General features: G+C 36.1%; 1 protein-coding gene across 1 annotated transcript in view; it reads left to right on the plus strand.

The window, feature by feature from the left end:
* The window catches only part of FAF1 (Fas associated factor 1), a 347,080-nt gene that overhangs the window by 33,788 nt on the left and 291,257 nt on the right, over positions 1-22,035 (plus strand). The window contains exon 2 of the mRNA XM_007536689.3: positions 5,334-5,402. Within this exon, the coding sequence (XP_007536751.1) occupies positions 5,334-5,402 (69 nt within the window). The remainder of the gene's footprint in view (positions 1-5,333; positions 5,403-22,035) is intronic.

Below are 22,035 nucleotides of genomic sequence, written 5' to 3' on the forward strand. Positions count from 1 at the left end.
TGAGAGAAGCATGCAGGAAAGTGGGCCCCACCCTACGGTTCCAGGACTGGGGGAAATATAGGCTCTATAGTGGAAATGTGTGGTTTCATCAAAGATGTCCTTGAGGTTTAGGTGGGAAAGTGTTCCACCAATGTTTTCCTCTAAGTATTTGATGGCTTCTGGTCTAACATCCGGATCCTTGATCCACATAGAGTTGATTTTTGTTTCTGGTGAGATAAGGTGGTTCAATTTCATTCTTCTGCATGTTTCAACCCAGTTTTCCCAGCACCATTTATTGAAGAGTCTCCTTCCATTTAATATTTTGGGCCCCCTTATCAAAGATTAGACGTCCATAGGTGTGGGGGTTTAGTTCTGGGCTTTCAATTCTATTCCACTGGTCTGTGTGCCTATTTTTCTTCTAGTACCAGGCTGTTTTGATGATGATGGCCTTATAATATAGTTTGAGATCTGGGAGTGTGATGCCTCCATTTTTGTTTCTTTTACTTAAGATAGTTTTGGCAATTCTAGGTGTTTTCTGGTTCCAGATAAATGATTGTAATTTTTGTTCTATTCTCTTAAAGAAGCTTGGTGGAACTTTGATGGGTATCACATTAAATTTGTATATGGCTCTGGGGAGAATATTCATTTTGATGATATTACTTTTTCCAATCCATGAGCATGGGGTTTCTTTCCATTTCTTAGTATCAGTTTCTATTTCCTTGAGTAGCGAGTCATAGTTTTCAGTATACAAGTCTTTCACTTCTTTGGTCAGCTTTATTCCTAGCTATTTTATTGATTTTGCTGCAACAGTGAATTGGAGTGATTTCTGGATGTCTTCTTCAGATTTAGTGTTTGCATAAAGAAATGCCACTGATTTTTGTACATTGATTTTGTAGCCTGATACCTTGCTATATTGCCTAATAACTTCCAGTAGTTTTCTGCTGGATTCTTTAAATTTTTCTATGTATACTATCATATCATCTGCAAATAGTGAGAGCATGGCTTCTTCCCTTCCAATCTGTATTCCTTTGATTTTTTTCTCTTGCCTGATTGCTATGGCAAGAACTTCTAATACTATATTGAAGAGTAATGGTGATAGTGGACAGCCCTGTCTAGTCCCTGATCTGAAGGGGAATGCTTTCAGCTTCTGTCCATTGAGTATGATGTTGGCTGTAGGTTTGCTATATATAGATTCCACTATCTTGAGGAATTTCCCATCTGTTCCCATTTTTTGTAGAATTTTGAGCATGAATGGGTGTTGGATTTTTGTCAAAGGCTTTCTCTGCATCTATTGAGATAATCATGTGGTGTTTGACTTTGCTTTTAATTGACGTGGTGAATGACATTGATTGACTTACATATGTTGAACCAGCTTTGCATTTCTGGGCTAATTCCCACTTGGTCGTGATGAACAATCTTTTTGATATACTGTTGTATCCGGTAGGCCAAGATCTTGTTTAATATTTCGGCATCTATGTTCATCAGAGATATTGGTCTGTAATTTTCTTTTTTTGTTGTGTCCCTATCTGCTTTTGGTATCAGAGTGATTGATGTTGGCTTCATAGAAGATGGAAGGGAGTGTTCCTGTTTCTTCAATATTATGGAAAAGGTTTAGAAGTGTGGGTATTAACTGTTTCCTGAAGGTTTTGTAGAATTCATTTGTGAAGCCATCTGGTCCAGGAGTTTTGTTGTTGGGGAGATTCTTAATAACTGTTTCGATTTCTTTGTTTGTGATTGGTTTATTTAGGTTTTGTAGTTCTTCTTGGTTCAGTTTTGGAAGGGCATATGTTTCTAGGAATTCCATTTCTTCCAGATTTTCTAGCTTGGTGGCATATCGTTCTTCATAGAAGTTTCGCATGATTTTCTGGATTTCTGTGGTGTCAGTTGTGATATCTCTATCATTTTACAATTTTATTAATTTGAATCTTCTCCCTTTTTTATTTAATGAGTCTGGCTAGATTTGTCAATCTTGATTAATTTTTCAAAGAACCAGTTTTTGGCTTCATTGTTCTTTTGTATGGTTTTCTTATTTTCGATGTTTATTTCTGTTCTAATTTTAGTGATTTCTGTCCTTCTGGCTGCTTTAGGGTTCCTTTGTTCCTTTTCCTTTATGTCCTTAAGTTGTGCAGTAAGGTAATTTATTTGAGCTATTTTTTGTTCTATAATATGTGATTGTATGGCTATGAGGTTCCCTCTCAATACTGCTTTAGCTGTGTCCCAAATATTTTGATAGGTTGTGTCTTCATTTTCATTTGTTTCCAGGAACATATGAATTACTTGCTTGAGTGTCTCTCTGACCCAGTGGTTCTTAAGCAGTATATTGTTTAGTTTACAAATTCTGTGTCTTTTAATAATTTTCTGTTTGTTGTTAAATGTTAGTTTTACTCCACTGTGGTCTGAGAAGATATTGGGGTGATTTCAATGCTCTTGAATTTGTTGGTGCTGTCTTTGTGGCCTAACATGTGGTCTATCCTTGAGTATGTGTTGTGTGGATTTGAAAAGAATGTGTTTTTTGATTTGAAGAACTCTGACTAGTCTGTCCATCTCTTCATTTAATTCTCTTGTTTCTTTGTTGATTCTCTGCTTTGTTGATTTGTCTAAGTGTGAGTGGTGTGTTAATCTCCTATTATTTTTTTAATTTTTTAAATTTATTTATTCTTTTTGTTGCCCTTGTTTTTTATTGTTGTAGTTATTATTGATGTCATTGTTGTTGGATAGGACAGAGAGAAATGGAGAGAGGAGGGGAAGACAGAGAGGGGGAGAGAAAGACAGACACCTGCAGACCTGCTTCACCGCCTGTGAAGTGACTCCCCTGCTAGTGGGGAGCTGGGGGCTCGAACCGGGATCCTTCCGCTGGTCCTTGTGCTTAGCGCCACCTGCGCTTAACCCACTACGCTACCGCCCGACTCCCTAATCTCCTATTATTGTATTACTGTTGATGTACTTTTGAATTTCTTTCAGTAGATGCTTGATGTATTTAGATGGTTCCTTATTGGGTGCATAGATGTTAATAATTATTAAGTCTTCTTGGCTGATTGATCTAATCATTATGTAATGCCCTTGCCTATCTTTTATTAGTTTATTTAATTTAAAATCTATTGTGTCGGAGATGAGAATTGCTGTACCTGCCTTTTTTTGTGGTCCATTAGCCTGTATGATAGTTTTTCATCCTTTCACTTTAAGTCTGTGTTTATCTTGTTGGGTCAGATGGGATTCTTGTAAGCAGCATATGGTTGGGTTATGTTTTCTGATCCATTCTTCCATTCTGTGCCTTTTGATGGGTGAGTTTAAGCCATTGACATTTATTGATATTATGGATTTAATGTATTGTAGTGCCATTACTCAACAATTTTTATTTGCTCTGATATATTGCAAGTATTATAGTGATGTTCTTGTTTATAAGGGGACTTTTAGAACCTCTTTCAAGGCAGGCTTGGTAATGGTTGCCTCCTTTAACTGTCGTCTATCTAAGAAGGTTTTGATCCCCTCAATCTAGTTTGAATGAAAGTCTAGCAGGATATATTATCCTTAGTTGAAACCTTCAGTGTTTCCTTTTTATAAATAAAAAAATAATAAAAAAATAATTAAAAAAATAATAATAAAAAAAACTGACGTAGAGCTAATGAAATTTCTAAAATTCCAGCAAAGGCAAATGTAAGAAATACTTAAAAATTGTGTAGAGTTGTACCCCTCTTTGCCTATGTTTTTGCCATTGTTTCCGTTTTATGAATAAAAATTAAAAAAAGAGACAACATAATAAAAAAATAGGATACCACCAAACCCAAAACATGAAAATAATTACTGCTGAAGACTAGCTTGATCACAGAAATTATATGCCACAAGATAAACCGTAATTGTATTTAACAGAGCCAAAACTGAAGAACTAACTTGAGAATTAGTCTTAAAGAGTTTTTAAAATGAATGTTTAGAGTTTATAAAGTGGCAAAGAAAGACAGGAAAATGACACAATGAGAAAATATTTTAATTTGAATTTATAGGATATTTGGAAATGTTTAGTAGCATCCATTTGAATTTTCTTTTTAAATTTTATGTTTATTTACTTATTTTCCCTTTTGTTGCCTTTGCTGTTTTTTATTGTTGTTTTTATTGATGTCATTGTTGTTAGATAGGACAGAGAGAGGAGGAGAAGACAGAGGCGGAAAGGGAAAGATAGACACCTGCAGACCTGCTTCACTGCCCATGAAGTGATTCCTCTGCAGGTGGGGAGCTGGGGGCTCTAACCGGGATCCTTACTCTGGTTCTTGCACTTTGAGCCACGAGCGCTTAACCTGTTGTGCTACCGCACGACTCCCCATTTGAATTTTCATATGTATATAAATGTTTATTTCTTTTGGATAAATACCTAGCAGAAGAAATACTGTTTCATAATTTTCTAAAAAAACAAACAAACAAACAAACAAAAAACCCCCACATGCTAACCCGTTTTCCAAAATAGCTAGATCCATTTGAGTCTTCACCAGCAATATATCAAAGTTCTGCTTTTGAAATATTTTCTCCCCTTCGTAGCTTGCCTTTTTGTTCTCTTATCCTTTGTCTTTCAAAGTGGTCCTTAGTTTTAAATAAATATATTTTGTCAATATTTTAAGTTGTACGTTTGCTGTTGCATCTAAAAGTGAGAAAGATTTCTTGTTATCTTTTAGTCCAGTGCTAGAAATAGAAGCTATATCTGTCATCTATGTAATTTAAGATATTTCTGTATTTACATTACATAAGTAAAGTGAAACAAGGTGTTAACTTAAATATTGTGTTTTATTTAAGCCAAGTATATTCAAAATTAACATCTAACTATGTAATTAATGGGTAAAATCACTAATGAGCTATATTACATTTCAATATTTATACTAAATCCTATCCTATATTATTAGCATAGCACATCATAACTCAATTGAGCCATATTGCTGGGCCTCACTATCCACAGGTATCTGGTGGCTACTATATTATACTGCACAGATTTAAAACTTTTTTTTAAAGACGTTAATTTAGATCTATTGCTTATTTTGAGGTAAATTTCATAGATGGTGCCAGGTATGGACTGAAGTTTCTTTTACATATGGTTGTAAAGTTTTAGGGAATTAGAAATGTAAAGATTATTCTGGGTTACAAAACTTTTTTATATTTTATTTTACTGTATTATGTATTTACTTTGTAATTAACAGTTTTCAAACTGTAAAATACTTAAAGGCAAATGTTGATTTTTTTCATATGCCTATTCACACTTACACATTTAAATTTTACTTTTAAATTACATATTTCCTAAAAATACCTTTTAAAGATCACTTAATTTCCCCATAATCCAAAATTATATCTAAAACTCTTTTTTAATTTGTTTCTAGGCATGTACTGGCATTGAAAACATTGATGAAGCTATTACATTGCTTGAACAAAATAATTGGGACTTGGTGGTAAGTACTGCTTTCTCCTTAGCTTTATTAAGATATAATTAATGTCATATGTGATTGTGTAAGTCATATATTTCATATAGTTACTTTTGTGATGAAACTTTAAAAAGGTCTTTATTTGAGGAAATAATGATTTATGAGATAGGTGTCAGCATTACTCTGGCAAATGCAGTTCTGGGGATCAAACTGTGGACATCATGCTTGCAAGTCAGTGCTATTCACTGTACCACTTCCCAGAACACTCACATGTATTCAGTTTATCTCCCTTGTAATGGTTGTCTGCATACTGTACCTACCACCAGCTGACATCTTCCAACCTCATAGTGCATAGTTGCCAATGTTCTTTTAGCTTCCTCCTTCTTTGCCTCTTTAGAATCTTTGTTTTTTGTTTTGATGTTATAGTTTACCAAAGCACTGCTCAGCTCTGGCATATGGTAGTGTTGGGGATTGAATTTGAAACTTGAGAGCCTCCAGTGATTACATCTACTAATTGTGCTTTAGAATCATTAGATCTACTGTTGTAGGCCACAATTAAGTTTCATCCCATATTTTTCTTTCTTTGTTTTTTTTTTAGTCCTAGGACTTCTGACTTTTCACTAAACATTATTCATTCAATTTCCATCCAAGATGTGGCAAAAGAGATTTTATCATTTCTTACAGATGAGTTCTATTCCACTGTGCATACATACTACAACTTTAAGTTCTATTCTTTTAATTGTTCACTAGAGTCAGTATATATTAGATAATCCAGAATCTCCCCCCCCCATCCCCACTCCCACCACCAGAACACTGATCAGCTCTGGCTTATGGTAGTGTGGAGGATTGAACCTGGGACTTTGGAGACTCCGGCATGAGAGTCTCTTTACTTAACCATTACGGTGTCTGCCCCCTCCCCCACCTTTTCATCTTATAATTTCCAGACAGTTTATTGTAGAAGCAGTTTAATTTTGGGGAGGGGAAGTGAGTATTCAACCCAATTTTGTACTACAGTTCAAAAATTATGCTTTTTTCTTTATCTTATTTATAATAAATTTTACAAATATCTTTAATAATTCAGCATATAATAGGCCATCTATAACTAATCTAAATTTCGTATCTTTGATGCAGGTTTATAATGCAAGATCAGTACTAAGTTGCCAAATTATTACAAATTCTTAGATAACTTTAGTTTTATTTTTAATTGCTCTTTTCTTTTGTGTATCAAGGTTCATATTTCCATGTAGTAATGTGGTGGAGATGCTTGAAAGGAGAGAAAAGTCAGACTTATCTGAATAGCTGCTTGGTGTTTCCGCCTCACTTCCTGTGGCCCTCCCTGATGATTACTTTTTTCTAAAGCTGGTGAAGTGGCATTCTGCTGTGGTTTTCTATATGACTCCAGGCAGTCTATATAGAAGTGGTTTAATTTTCTTGAAGGGACAATAAATCAGAAGACAAGATCCTAGCACAGCAGTGCACATTTACAAATTTATAATTTATTTACACTTGCTAAGCAAATTAAAATTAGTTACACAGTAGTATGCTTCAGTATTGTTTATGTTTGCATGACATGTCTCAACACCTGAAATATTAAGAAAATCAAAACGACAATTTTAAGGAAGTGATGTTTTGCAAGTCAAAACTTACTTGTGTTTTTATAGAGCTAATATTAGATGTGTTGGCATTTTTCAAGTCTGAGTGAATTTAAATAATCTTATTAAATATTCTTTTTTGGGGGGGTGCATTTACTCCTAACATTATTACTTAAAGCCCCCTTTTAAAAAAAAATTAGACACTTTTTAAAAAAATATTTTATTTATTTATGAGAAAGACAGGAGGAGAGATAAAGGACCAGACATCACTCTGGCACATGTGCTGCCAGGGATCAAACTTGGGACCTCATGCTTGAGAGTTCAAAGCTTTACCACGGCGCCACCTCCCAGACCACAGACTTTTTTTTTTTTTTTTTTTTTTTGAGTTCATGTGAAAGCTTTCATTTTCAGCTAACAAAGGGAGATAGTGTAGTGGTTATGCAAAGAGACTTTCATGCCTGAGGCTTGGCGGTCCCATGTTCAACCCCCAGCACCACCATAAATCAGGGCTGATAAGTGTTCTAGTTAAAAAGGAAAGGAAAAAAAAAAAAGAACAATATCCACTGTAATGAATAAGCCCCAAATTATATGATCTGTTGAATATTTGAAATTTTGGTGTAAATAACTGATTTTTAAAAATTTGATTTGAATTCATTTAAACTTTAATAACCACATGGGATCAGTGGCAGCTGTATTCATAGCACATATATATATATATATATATATATATATATATATATATATTAATTTTTTTTTTTTTTTTTTAACCAGAGCACTGCTCAGCTTTGGTTTATGGTGGAGTGGGGGATTGAACTTGGGATTTGGGGCTTCAGACATGAAATCCGCTTTGCATAACCATTATGCTATCTAGCCCCACTCTGATCTTTAAATTTACAAAGAATGAATTAATCACTTTTAATGTCATACTTAGAGATAGTAATTGTTTAATATTTTTTGTATATTACTGTAGGGATTTCTTTCTTTTTTTCTCTTCAGTGCTACCCTGTATAGTTACATTCTTAGCAAATGCTTTATCCCTGCATTGTCAAATACAGAGCCCTAAATTATATGATCTGTTGAATATTTGAAATGTTGTTGGTGCAACTAAAGAACTGATTTTTTAAATTTGATTTGAATTCATTTAAACGTTAATAACCACATAGGATCAGTGTTGGCTGTATTCTTTTTTTTTTTTAATTTTTTATTTATAAAAAGGAAACATAGACTAAACAATAGGATAAGAGGAGTACAACTTCACAAAATTCCCACCACCAGAACTCTGTGGATAGGACAGAGAGAAATGGAGAGGGCGGGGGAAGACAGAGGGGGAGAGAAAGACAGACACCTGCAGACCTGCTTCACTGCCTGTGAAGCGACTCCCCTGCAGGTGGGGAGCCAGGGGCTCGAACTGGCATCCTTCTTCATGCCATGTGCGCTTAACCTGCTGTGCTACCACCCAACCCCCCTCCTTTGTGTTCTGACATTTGTCTGACCTCACTAGAAATTCATGTGTTTTTAAATATATTTTATTTTATTGCCATTACGATTATTACTGGGGCTTAGTCCTTCCTACCGTTCCCAGCAGCTTTCTTTTTAACTTCTTTTTTCTATATTTTTCTTACTTACTCATAAAAGAGACATAGGTAAATATAAAGGGAGAGAGAAATAAATGAGAAACACTTGCAGCACTGTTCCACCATGTTCATAGCTTCCCCCAGAGGTGGGGACCTGGGGCTTGAGTCTATATCCTTACGTACTAGTGTACTCTACTAGTTGATTCACCACCTGTCTACTGCCCATTTGTATTTTTACTGCTGTGCATGTTATTCTTAACAAAGCATGATAAAAACTAACACATTTATTACTTCTGTATAGAGGAAGTGAGGAAAATATAGTTACATATGTTGGTCCTTGAATGCTTATCTGAAGCTTCTTTTGTAACACAAATACATTGTTCTATTTAATTAGTGTTTTTTTTTTTTAACTTTTGGTATCTTTTGTAAAGGTTGACAGATTATTTTTTTGAGAATAAAAGTCTCAGTTTTGCATGTGGCTGATGAAGGCTTATGGGTAATGTAAGGTTGTGGACTGGGAAAAGTCTCTAATGTGAGAATTACCATAGGGGATGATGGTAAAGGCTTTCTTTACCACTTCCTTTTGATCTGTAGTCATTAGGTTTGAAGGTGTGAAAACAGTGACTGGCTTTCTTTTTATATTTTTAATCTTTTCTATCCATACTGTTTTAAAAATATTTCTTTGTCATTAGTAGTTTGTTATAAGATTACACTGTATCTTATACCATACTCACCACTAAAGTTCTGTATCCCGATCCTCCTACCTTTCAAAGCATGGTTCTCACAAGTCTTACAAGCAGTTTGCTTGCTTCTGTTTTGTTTGGATTTTTTTTTTTTTGGCAAGTCCATTTAAACCAGATCTCTAGATTTCACAATAAGAGTGAGATCACTCATCACTCATCTACTCATCTTATTTTGTTAAGTATAATCATCTCCAGTTCCATCCATTTTGTTCCAAAGGAGATATACAAAAAAGTGGAAAGATATTCCATGTTTATGGGTTGGAAGAATTAACATCATCAAAATGAATATATTACCCAGAGCCATATACAAATTTAATGCTATCCCCATCAAGATCCCAAACACATTTTTATTAGGAGAATAGAACAAATGCTACAAATGTTTATCTGGAACCAGAAAAGACCTAGAATTGCCTAAACAATCTTGAGAAAAAAGAACAGAACCAGAGGCATCACACTCCCAGATCTCAAATTGTATTATATGGCCATTGTCATCAAAACTGCTTGGTACTGGAACATGAATAGACACACTGACCAGTATAATAGAATTGAGAGCCCAGAAGTAAGCTCCCACACCTATGGACATCTAATCTTTGACAAAGGTGCCCAGACTATTAAATGGGGGAAGCAGAGTCTCTTCAACAAATGGTGTTGGAAACAATGGGTTGAAACATGCAGAAGAATGAAGCTGAATCACTGTATTTCACCAAATACAAAAGTAAATTCCAAGTGGATCAAGGACTTGGATGTTAGACCAGAAACTATCAGATACTTAGAGGAAAATATTGGCAGAACTTTTTTCCGCATAAATTTTAAAGACATTTTCAATGAAACGAATCCAATTACAAGGAAGACTAAGGCAAGTATAAACCTATGGGACTACATCAAATTAAAAAGCTTCTTCACAGCAAAAGAAACCACTACCCAAATCAAGAGACCCCTCACAGAATGGGAGAAGATCTTTACATGCCATACATCAGATAAGAGTTTAATAACCAACATATATAAAGAGCTTACCAGACTCAACAACAAGACAACAAATAACCCCATCCAAAAATGGGGGGAGGAATTGGACAGAATATTCACCACAGAAGAGATCCAAAAGGCCGAGAAACACATGAAAAAATGCTCCAAGTCTCTGATTGTCAGAGAAATGCAAATCAAGACAACAATGAGATATCACTTCACTCCTGTGAGAATGTCACACATCAGAAAAGGTAACAGCAGCAAATGCTGGAGAGGGTGTGGGGTCAAAGGAACCCTCCTGCACTGCTGGTGGGAATGTCAATTGGTCCAACCTCTGTGGAGAACAGTCTGGAGAACTCTCAGAAGGCTAGAAATGGACCTACCCTATGACCCTGCAATTCCCCTCCTGGGGATATATCCTAAGGAACCCAACACATCCATCCAAAAAGATCTGTGTACACATATGTTCTTGGCAGCACAATTTGTAATAGCCAAAACCTGGAAACAACCCAGGTGTCCAACAACAGATGAGTGGCTGAGCAAGTTGTGGTATATATACACAATGGAATACTACTCAGCTGTAAAAAATGGTGACTTCACCGTTTTCAGCCGATCTTGGATGGACCTTGAAAAAATCATGTTGAGTGAAATAAGTCAGAAACAGAAGGATGAATATGGGATGATCTCACTCTCAGGCCGAAGTTGAAAAACAAGATTAGAAAAGAAAACACAAGTCGAACCTGAAATGGAATTGGAGTATTACACCAAAGTAAAAGACTCTGGGGTGGGTGGGTGGGTGGGTGGGGAGAATACAGGTCCATGAAAAATGATGAATGAAATAGTGGGGGTTGTATTGCTAAATGGGAATCTGGGGAATGTTATGCATGTAAAAAAAAAAAAAAGAAGTAGAAACGCAAAGCAGAAATTGACTGAGTATGGCACCAAAGTAAGAAAGCAGAAGTATACTAGAGTTTGCAGTGAGTACCTCCCTAATACTTCCTCTCCACTTTTCCAAGCTTTGGGTCCATGATTGCTCAACAATTTGTTTGGCTTTGTATGTTAACTCTCTTTTCAGTCACCAGGTTCCAGGTGTCATCAGGATGCCGGCCAGACTTCCCTGGATTGAAGACACCACCAATGTGTCCTGGAGCTCAGCTTCCCCAGAGACCCATCCTACTAGGGAAAGAGAGAGGCAGACTGGGAGTATGGACCGACCAGTCAACGCCCATGTTCAGCGAGGAAGCAATTACAGAAGCCAGGCCTTCTACCTTCTGCAACCCTCAATGACCCTGGGTCCATGCTCCCAGAGAGATAGAGAATGGGAAAGCTATCAGGGGAGGGGGTGGGTTATGGAGATTGGGTGGCGGGAATTGTGTGGGGTTGTACCCCTCCTACCCTATGGTTTTGTTAATTAATCCTTTCTTTAATAAAATAAAAAAAAAAGAAGAGATCCAAAAGGCCGAGAAACACATGAAAAAGTGCTCCAAATCTTTGATTGTCAAAGAAATGCAAATAAAGACAAAAATGAGATACCACCTCACTCCTGTGAGAATGTCATACATCAGAAAAGGTAGCAGCAACAAATGCTGGAGAGGGTGTGGGGTCAAAGGAATTCTCCTGCACTGCTGGTGGGAATGTCAGTTGGCCCAGCCTCTGTAGAGAACATCCTGGAGAACTCTCAGAAGGCTAGAAATGGACCTACCCTATGATCCTGCAATTTCTCTCCTGGGGATATATCCTAAAGAACCCAACACATCCATCCAAAAAGATCTGTGTACACATATGTTCTTAGTAGCACAATTTGTAATAGCCAAAACCTGGAAGCAACCCAGGTGTCCAACAATAGATGAGTGTCTGAGCAAGTTGTGGTATATATACACAATGGAATACTACTCAACTGTAAAAAATGGTAACTTCACTGTTTTCAGCAGATCTTGGATGGACCTTGAAAAATTCATGTTGAGTGAAATAAGTCAGAATCAGAAGGGTGAATATGGGATGATCTCACTCTCAGGCAGAAGTTGAGAAATCTAGAGAAAGTCATAACTCCTTTAGTGCTGGGTGGTGGTGTACCTTGTTGAGCACACATGTAGCAATGCACAGGGACTGAGTTTGTGCCTCCACTCCCCACCTGCACTGGAAAAGCTTCATGAGTGGTGAATCAGTGCTACAGGGTTCTTTCTCCTCTCTATCTCCCCTTCCTTCTCAATTTCTGGCTATCTCTATTCAATAAATATATAAAGATGATTTAAAAGAAAAAAAAAGTTGAAAAACAAGGTCAGAAGAGAAAACACAAGTAGAACCTGAACTGGAATTGTAAAAGACTCTGGGGTGGGTGGAATACAGATCCAAGAAGGATGACAGAGGACCTAGTGGAGCGTGTATTGTTATATGGAAAACAGGGAAATGTTGTGCATGTATTGTATTTACTGTTGAATGTAAAACATTAATTCCCCAATAAAGAAATTTAAAAAAAGGGAGACATACAATGCCATCTTTTTTGACTGTAGAGTAGTATTCCATAGAATACATCTATATCCCATAACTTCTTTAGCCAGTAATCTGATGATAGGCATTTAGGCTATTTCCACTCTTTTGGTTACTGTGAATAGTGCAGCTATGAATATAGGTGTTATTGTTGGGTTCCTGGTTCTGTTCTAATACTGATCTCATTAAAAGTTGGAATTCCATTGCTTCTTCTTTTCTTGTGGCACTTACTCTCTTGAAGGGCAAGTTTGGTAGTGGCTAGTTCCTTCAGTTTCTGAATGTTTGAGAAGATCTTTATTTCTTCATATTTGAAGGATAATTTACATGATACAGAATTCATGACCAATACTGCTTATCTTTTAATACTTTGAATATGCCATTCCGTTCCTTCCTTACTTCTGTGGTTTGTGAAGAGAAACCTGATGAAAGCCTTATGGTTCTACCTTTTTATGTGACTTTCTTTCCTTGCTTGCCTGCAGTATTTTTTCCTTGTCCCTAGTTTTGGATAGTTTTACAATGATGTGTCTTGGTGTGTGTCATTTTGGATTCAAAATTTTAGCTGTATGCTCACTTTCTTGGGTTTCTACATTTTGCACATTGCTAAGGTGTGGAAAGCTTTCTCCTAAAATTTCTTTGAATATATTCTCTACTACTCTGGCTCTATTCTTCCTCAGGTATTCTAATAAGTCTGATGTTTGTCTTTCGTTGTTGTTGGATAGGACAGAGAGAAATCGAGAGAGGGAGACAGAGGGGGAGAGAAAGATAGACACCTGCAGACCTGCTTCATGGCTTGTGAAATGACTCCCCTGCAGGTGGGGAGCCGGAGGCTCGAACTGGGATCTATGCCGTTCCTTGCGCTTCGTGCCATGTGTGCTTAAGCCACTGTGCTACCACCTGGCCCCCTACTTTAGTTTCTTGAATTGATATTGTAATGAACTTATACTTATAATGAACTTTTTTCTGAACTGTCTCCATTTCTCCATTTTTTTTGTTTCTAGATTTGTGCCTGTTTGGCCATTTGGAGTTTTTGTTATTGCTGTCTGTGTATTTTTCAGTTTTTGCATTTAGGGTGGCTTTTGTTGTTGTGTAGCAAGAGATGCAGTGGTGAAGGTGTACGATTTCCTTGTATCTTGGGGGTGGGTGGGTAGAGAGATTTTATCCTGAGTTACCAGGTTGGATCAGTGAGCTGGATGTCAATGTAGGGTTTCCTTGCTGCTGTTCCAGCCTCTGTGGGGCAACAGCATAGGAAACTCAAGAAGTCACAGTTGTAAATTGATGAGTTTTTAGGAATTTTTTCTTTAAACTCAGACCTGAGGTGGTGTGCTTTAACTACCAATCTCCGAGTTTGGTGCCAGCTATCCATAAGCATCAATTTTTAGTCCCGGGAATCTCTTCCTCACCCCTTTTCTGTCAAAGAGCCACATGTGTCCACTCACCTGTGGCTTGGTGAATTTCTGAAGAAATCTTGATTGTATTTTGTTGAGTTCTCAGGTGATTTTCATTACTTTTTCCAGTTGACTAGGGCGAGCAAGAACAAACCTGATGCTATTCCCCTATCTAGAGTATTGCAAAAAGGATAGCTCTCCCAGATATGTTAATTAAGTAGTCCAGTGCCTTCCAACTGTTTGAGTTATTATTTGATAGTTTTTGGAAATTATTGTAATAGCACTTGGGTTAAAAATACTAGCTATTGGGCCCAGGTGGTAGCACACCAGATTAAGTACACATGGTGCAAAGTGAAAGGACTGGCATAAGGATCCTGGTTCGAGCCACTGGCTCCCCACCTGCAGGGGAGTCGCTTCACCGGTGGTGAAGCAGGTCTGCAGGTGTCTTATCTTTCTCTTCTGTCTTCCCCTCCTCTCTCTTGATTTCTCTCTGTACTATCTAACAACAACAACAGCAATGACAACAACAACAATAAATACAGCAATGGCAACAAAAATGGAAAAAAAGGGTCACCAGGAGCAGTGGAATCGTAGGGCAGGTTCTGAGCCCCAACAATAACCCTGGAGGCAAAAAAGAAAATACTAGTTATATTTCTGCTGAAATGCAACCTCATACTAGATTGAGTTGAGTGAAAATATTAAGCAAATTTTCACAACTTTGGCTTTCTTTTGAAGTACATGTTCTAGCTGATTTTTTTCCCCTATAATCCATTTTTCCACAGTTAGATTTACTTTATAAGTTTCCTTGTTTCTCTTTCTCTCTCTTTGAAAATACAGCACTCACTTTATATTGTGTGTATCACTTATTTTAGTTTATTAATGATTTACAAGACTATAATATTACAAGGCATAGTTTGCACCATATCCACTACAAAGTTTTGTGCCCCTACTCCACCACACTAATTATCACCATAAAATATTAGAGACAGTTTTCAGTTTGCTCCCCCCCTTTTTAAAGTAAGTTATGTGTTTCAATTCTTTTTTAAAAAATATTTTATTTATTCCCTTTTGTTGCCCTTGTTGTTGTTTATTGTTGTAGCTATTATTGTTGTTGTCGTTGTTGGATAGGACAGAGAGAAATGGAGAGAGGGAGGGGAAGACAGAGAGGAGGAGAGAAAGATAGACACCTGCAGACCTGCTTCACCGCCTGTGAAGCGACTTCCCTGCAGGTGGGGAGCCGGGGTTCGAACCGGGATCCTTATGCCGGTCCTTGTGCTTTGCGCCACCTGCGCTTAGCCCGCTGCACTACAGCCCGACTCCCATGTGCTTCAATTCTTTACAGTCCTCATCTGAGCAAAGTCACTTGACACCTACTGTTTGGTGTACATTTTGCTAGAACAATGTAAAAGAAAGTTAACTACTATAATCTGGAATTCTGAATTTAAGAAGCTCCAAAACAGACAACCCCAAATCTCATGCTATTGATACTGAATTCTTACAGTAGTATATCTAGATTTATGCTAAATATAGTGGGATCCTTAAAAACATAACAGATACACAATTTTAAACTTTGAGGAGCAGGTTGAAAAGTTGATGAAGTACATGGTCTTCATAGTCACAGCAGCCACACAAAATAAACTGAGACGTATCCCTGGTAACCATAGATGCCAAGATTATCAACAGAATCTTAGCAAAATGTATTCAGCACCACATTAAAAAACTTGTACATTAAAGGATGACAGAGGACTTAGTGGGGGTTGTACTGTTATGTGGAAAACTGAGAAATGTTATGTATGTACAAACTACTGTATCTACTGTTGACTGTAAAACATTAATTCCCCAATAGAGGGGGGGAAAAACTTGTACATTACCAAGTGGGACTAATCTCAGGAATACAAGGTTGGTTCGACATACATAAACAATTGGTATAATTCACTATATCAACAATAGGAAAAAAAGAAATCTCATGATTATTTCAGTAAGTGCTGAGAAAACTTTTGACAAGATTCAACATTCTTATATGATTAAGTCTTAAAAAGATAGTAATTGAGGAACCTACTCTAATCTAGTAAAAGTTAGATCTACAGTTAACATGCTCAATGATGAGAAACCAAAAACTTTTCCTCTTAGATTAGGAGCAAGGCAAGACTGCTCTCTATCACCATAACCATTCAACCTTATCTTGAAAGTTCTAGCCATAGCAAAACCAAGTAAAAGTGATCCAAATTATAAGAGAAGAACTAAAATCAGTGGAACTTGCAAGTGATGTAATATAGAAATCTTTAAAGACTCCAGTCTAAAGCTCCTAGAAATCATTAAACAATATAGTAAGGTAGTAGGTTGCAAAATTAATGTACAGAAATCAGAGGAATTTGTATATGCAAATAATTAGTGAGAAGAGGAAAACAACAAATCCCATTTACAATAGCATAAAAAAGAACTAGATATCCAAGAATAAATTTAACAGAGGACTCACACATTAGAAAGTATGATTCAGTATGTAAATAGATAAAAGAAGACATAAGGAAATGGAAAGCCATCTCATTCTCATGGATTGGAAGGAATAATAACATGACAATAACCGTCTAAACAAAAATAAATGTACAGATCTAAGGTTATTCCTAGCAAAATCCTGATGAATTGGTCTAGTAGTCACTCTCTGATTTCAGTATAAAGGAATTTGGGCCTGTGGAAGGTAGAAAGAAGTCCATGTGGTTTGTGTTAATTTTGAGAAATCAAAATGTTAGGCAGCTGACTAGAGTTCTAAATATAGTCCTAAGTATAATCTTTAATCAGAAACCCTGAATTTTCATAACTTATTTTTATTGAGTATGACCTTGTCAGAGTTACTTCTCTGAACTTTTGACATTGATCATATAAAACACGAGGTTTAAACTGGATTATATACAAGACTCTTTGATTTGTGAAATATTTATGAAGACTCTGTATCCTAAGTTAAGATTTTGAAAAAGTAGTCAATTGTGAATAATGGTATGAGTAAACACTGTACTAGAAGTTTACATTTGAAATACTTGTACACATTCCATTTTGTTTGAGTCTTTTAATGTTGTGATAACGATAATATAAACATGAAACATAACATAAAAATGTTATGCCAGTTATTTCACAGAAAACCTATGTATATAAAACTCCTTCAATAAATTAAGATTCCCCATAAGCTCAAGAAGGTCCAGGAAAAATAGCTGACATCTACTTGATAATCCAATACTGAGTAAAATAAAGTAAAAGTCAACATTAACCAAGGGGTTTCTGGAGCCAGTACCAACATACAGAGGGGTGGTATGTCCTCTGAGCCAGCAAACGGTGCTGTTGACACTAGCTCTGTAGTTCTTACACTGTCCACCCTAAAATAGCATCAGATTCCAAATAAGAGTTCATTTGCTCAAGGCTGCCCTCCAGCCTCCCATTTCAGAAGCTGCTCACGAGCCTAGATTACTACCTGTATTTCTGACTAACTGCAAATCATACCTTCCCAACTGAATCTTCTTGGATTAAGTTACTTTTCTTAGAGCAATTCATAGAACTTGGAGAAACATTTTACTTACTCTAGAGTACCAGTTATAAAAGGATATAGTTCAGGCAATGCCAGATGGAAGAGATGCATGGGTCAAGGTTTGGGAAAGGATACAGAACTTCCATGCCATCATGCGACATTAATCGTACTTATGCAGTAATCTGAGAGTGCTCCAGTTTCTCTGTTGTCAATAGCAGTTTTGTTGAAAAAAAAAAAAAAAAGAAGTCTGTTTAGAGTGATTGTATTTATCTTCACTCTCATGTTCTAATTTAAATCATCCTATGTATTTTAAGGTCATTAAGGATTGTCTAGTCTTAAAAAGAAAATTTTGTATTCATAGAAGCCTATGATAAAGTCATAAACATTGAAGAGACTAATCCAAGGAAAGTTACTGTGTATAAAATTTGTTTATATTTTATGACTCATTGAGGTGCTTTTAAGGCATTTGTGTCTCACAAGTTTTCACTTTTGAAGAAATGTATCTTAATGCTTATACTAAGTATCCATACAATAATTTCTTTTACTACACTACTCAGGATGTCACTATAGAGTCCCTTAAATATGCTTTTCTTTTCTACTTTATACAGTATTGTGGACACCTGCAGTTTTATGAATGAACTAGTCTAACTAGTGACATAATGGGTCTCTGTTGTCAGAAAGCAGGCAAACATTGAGTGCAACCTTTCATCATTAGACACGGCTTATATTTGCATATATCCTTGCTATGACAAAAGAGATGCTACTGTGAGGGAATAGCTCATTATATCAGTTTTTTTCCTTTGCTATAGTCTTTGTTTCTTTTATTTATAAGGGACTATTAAGTCTATTTTGATACAGAAAATTTCAGCTTTTCAATTTGTAAAGTGACTACCACCCCTTTTCTATGGCTCTTTTTGCTGAGGTTCTACTTTCTGCTGATTATCATGTCAAGTGACCTGCTTACCTTATTTTATCTCATCTTTACACTAGACCAAAGTTTAACAGTAGCTAATATTTAAATGATGATTATTTTATTATATAGATTCTTCATTTTATATCTGAAGTCAAAGTTAAGTAAGTCATCTCTGCTCATAAAGCTATCTGATTTGGGGTAAGACTGAATCCAGGTATTGTGTGTCCATGAAAATTTTATAGCTTTGAATTCATAATTTAAAATTATTTGACTATCCTATATCCATTGTGTTATTCTTCTTGAACTACATTTTCCCCTGCTATTCTCAATTTCATATTGTCAGATGAAAAAAACTTTATTTGTAGTTACATTGTGGTACTTAAGGTTTAAATATGTTTACACTTTATTTTTCAATTAGGTCTTAAGATTACAGAGGAATTATATATGTTTTTTAAAAAATATTTATTCATTCCCTTTTTTCGCCTTTGTTTTACTGTTGTAGTTATTATTATTGTTATTGCTGTCGTCATTGTTGGATAGGACAGAGAGAAATGGAGAGAAGAGGGGAAGACAGAGAGGGGGAGAGAAAGATAGACACCTGCAGACCTGCTTCACCGCCTGTGAAGCGACTCCCCTGCAGGTGGGGAGCAAGGGGCTTGAACCGGGATCCTTAAGGAATCATGTATCTTATTAATTTTATTTTTAGCACTTGTCAGTTGCCTAGTGTGTTTGTCAGTTTTTTTTTTTTTTTTTTTAGATAACATTTCAAGATTTTTCTGTCTCTATCATTTGGGAATTTGAATAATCTTTACTGTTAGTGTTTCTGAATTTTACTGCTGTTATTCTTCTTTATTTGGCAAGCTTAAGGTTTGAGGAAAGGATAATTCAGATAACCTAAGAATATGAATCGGATTGACTTCATTATCTCACTAATAAAATTTAGATGATCCCTTCTTTTTGAGGAAAACTTTCAAAAAATACTTTCATTTGCATGTTTTCTAATTAGCTTACAAAAACCTTAAAAGTTTTTTTATTTTGTTTTGTCATTTTTCTATAAAGCTTATCATGTCATGGTCCCGGGAGGTGGCGCAGTGGTAAAGCTTTGGACTCTCAAAGCATGAGGTCCCGAGTTTTTTTTTTTTTTTTTAACATTTTTTTTTTTTTATTGTTGTAGTTATTATTGTTGTTGTCATCGTTGTTGGATAGGACAGAGAGAAATGGAGAGAGGAGGGGAAGACAGAGAGGAGGAGAGAAAGATAGACACCTGCAGACCTGCTTCACCGCCTGTGAAGCGACTCCCCTGCAGGTGGGGAGCCGGGGTTCGAACCGGGATCCTTATGCCGGTCCTTGTGCTTTGCGCCACCTGCGCTTAACCCGCTGCGCTACAGCCCGACTCCCCGAGGTCCCGAGTTTGATCCCCGGCAGCACATGTGCCAGAGTGATGTTTGGTTCTTTCTCTCTCCTCCTATCTTTCTCATAAATAAATAAAAGCTTAAAAATAATAATTATAATATGAAAAAAAAAGCTTATCATGTAACTCAGCCTCTTTGAAAATTTTCACAAGTTCTGACTCTCAGAAAAACTTAATGGGATGAAAGGCTACTGCTACTAAAAGTACAATTAAATATGTATGAAATAATTCCTACCTTTTAGAGGAAAATTTAAGTTTATACAAACATGAAATTCTCACTTTACTAAATTTGTTGTGTCCACATCAACAAATCAAAAGTGTTTGAAGTCCATATTTCCTCCCAACTACAGAGTCAGTGGTTAAGCACACCTGTAAATGTGATGACTTAGATTTTTTCCTGCTGGTTTCAAGGATCAGCTGAACATAAATCAGTGTGTACTTGGAAAAGAAAAAATGACATGACAGTTAAAATATCTATCTTTATAATCTTCACATTTATGCCAACATTAAAAACTTTGCAACTTAATAGTAATAGTAAGTTCTTAGAATACTAGTTATGCTCTATTGCCTTTATATTTAAGTAAAAATATTATCTTGCCACCAGGGTTATTGGTGGGGTTCCATGCCTGCTCCCAGTGAGTGACTGCCTGCCTGCCTGCCTGCCTTCCTTCCTTCCTTCCTTCCTTCCTTCCTTCCTGACAGAGAAATAGGGAGAGATGGAGAGAGGAGAAAGAGACACCTATAGCACTATTTCACCACTAGTGAAGTTCTTGAATTCTGGTTCTTGCTTTGATAATATTTGTGCTCTACTGACTGTGCCATGATCCAGCCCCTCCCCACCCCGTTCTTTTTCATAAAAAAATTTTGGTTTCGGGGTATGGATAGTTAAGATCCATTCTTTTTGTGGATGAGGTGATAGCATAATGGCTATGCAAAGATACTCTCATGCCTGAGGTTCCTAAGTCCCATGTTGAGTTCCCAGCACCACCGTAGGCCAGAGCTGAGTACTGTTCTGGTAAAAACAAAAACAAAACAAACAATAACAACAACAACAATAAAAAAAAACTAATCTATTCTTTTAGGGTCAGTAAACTAGCTCATTTGGATGGTGTACTGCTTTGCCATATGTGTGTTGCATTTTGAGCCCGGCTCCCACCACACTGAAGGAAGCTTATGTTCTGTGGTGTGTCACTCTGCTTCTGTCCCTCTCCTTTTCTGTCTCTATCTTTTTTTTTCCTTTTGAACACTATTTTTAAAAATAATTTATTTTCTTCCATGTTTAGTTTCTGTTTTGTTTAACTTGAGGTTTTAGTATATTTTTTAAATTTCTGGTATACTCATTTAATTCTTTACTTCTTGTACATGGCTTTTTCTCAAATACATTCTTGTTACATGACTTACTTCACAGCCAAGTTTAACATCTCTGTATGTAGGTAGTGGTAACCATAGTTCCATAGTGTTTCATTTACCAGAATACATTAAGATTAACTTTGTGTGTATCTACTTCAGGAAACTAAGCAACATAGGTGCTCTTTGCATTCCTGAAAGTCGTCCACCATTTAACCATGCCTCATTATTATGAACGAGCACCCATAACCAGGGTATATATGACTTCATAAAACTAAATTAGCCTATAGTCTAACATGCCAAACTTGCTTTTTCTAGGTCAGCTACAGATTTTCCCCTACTCATCATTTCTTTTTTGACTATCTCTTAGAGATTTTGTCCTTATTTCAAGTCTAACAACTGCTAATAAATAATGATAATAACAAATAATAAATAAACCACCTGATTAAGATGATTTTTTTCATTTTTCTTCACTGTAAAATTACCATTTTTATGTTTGTAACTAGTAAATATTTTGTGGAGAGATGCTTTGAGATTATATTGAATATAAATACTTTGTTTTTCAGTAAACTCTTGCCTTTTTATTTCCTATATCAGTGCCATCTTTTATAAAATTATTTTTAGTAGTTGTTCAAAGATGTGAAATGTATTCATTAGAATCTTTGTTTAAATAATTATTTAAATTTTGTTGTGACCCTACAGTAGCAATGTATTTCCAGTTCTTTTCACCC

This window comes from Erinaceus europaeus, chromosome 13 (genome assembly GCF_950295315.1).
Source record: "Erinaceus europaeus chromosome 13, mEriEur2.1, whole genome shotgun sequence".
NCBI lineage: Eukaryota > Metazoa > Chordata > Mammalia > Eulipotyphla > Erinaceidae > Erinaceus > Erinaceus europaeus.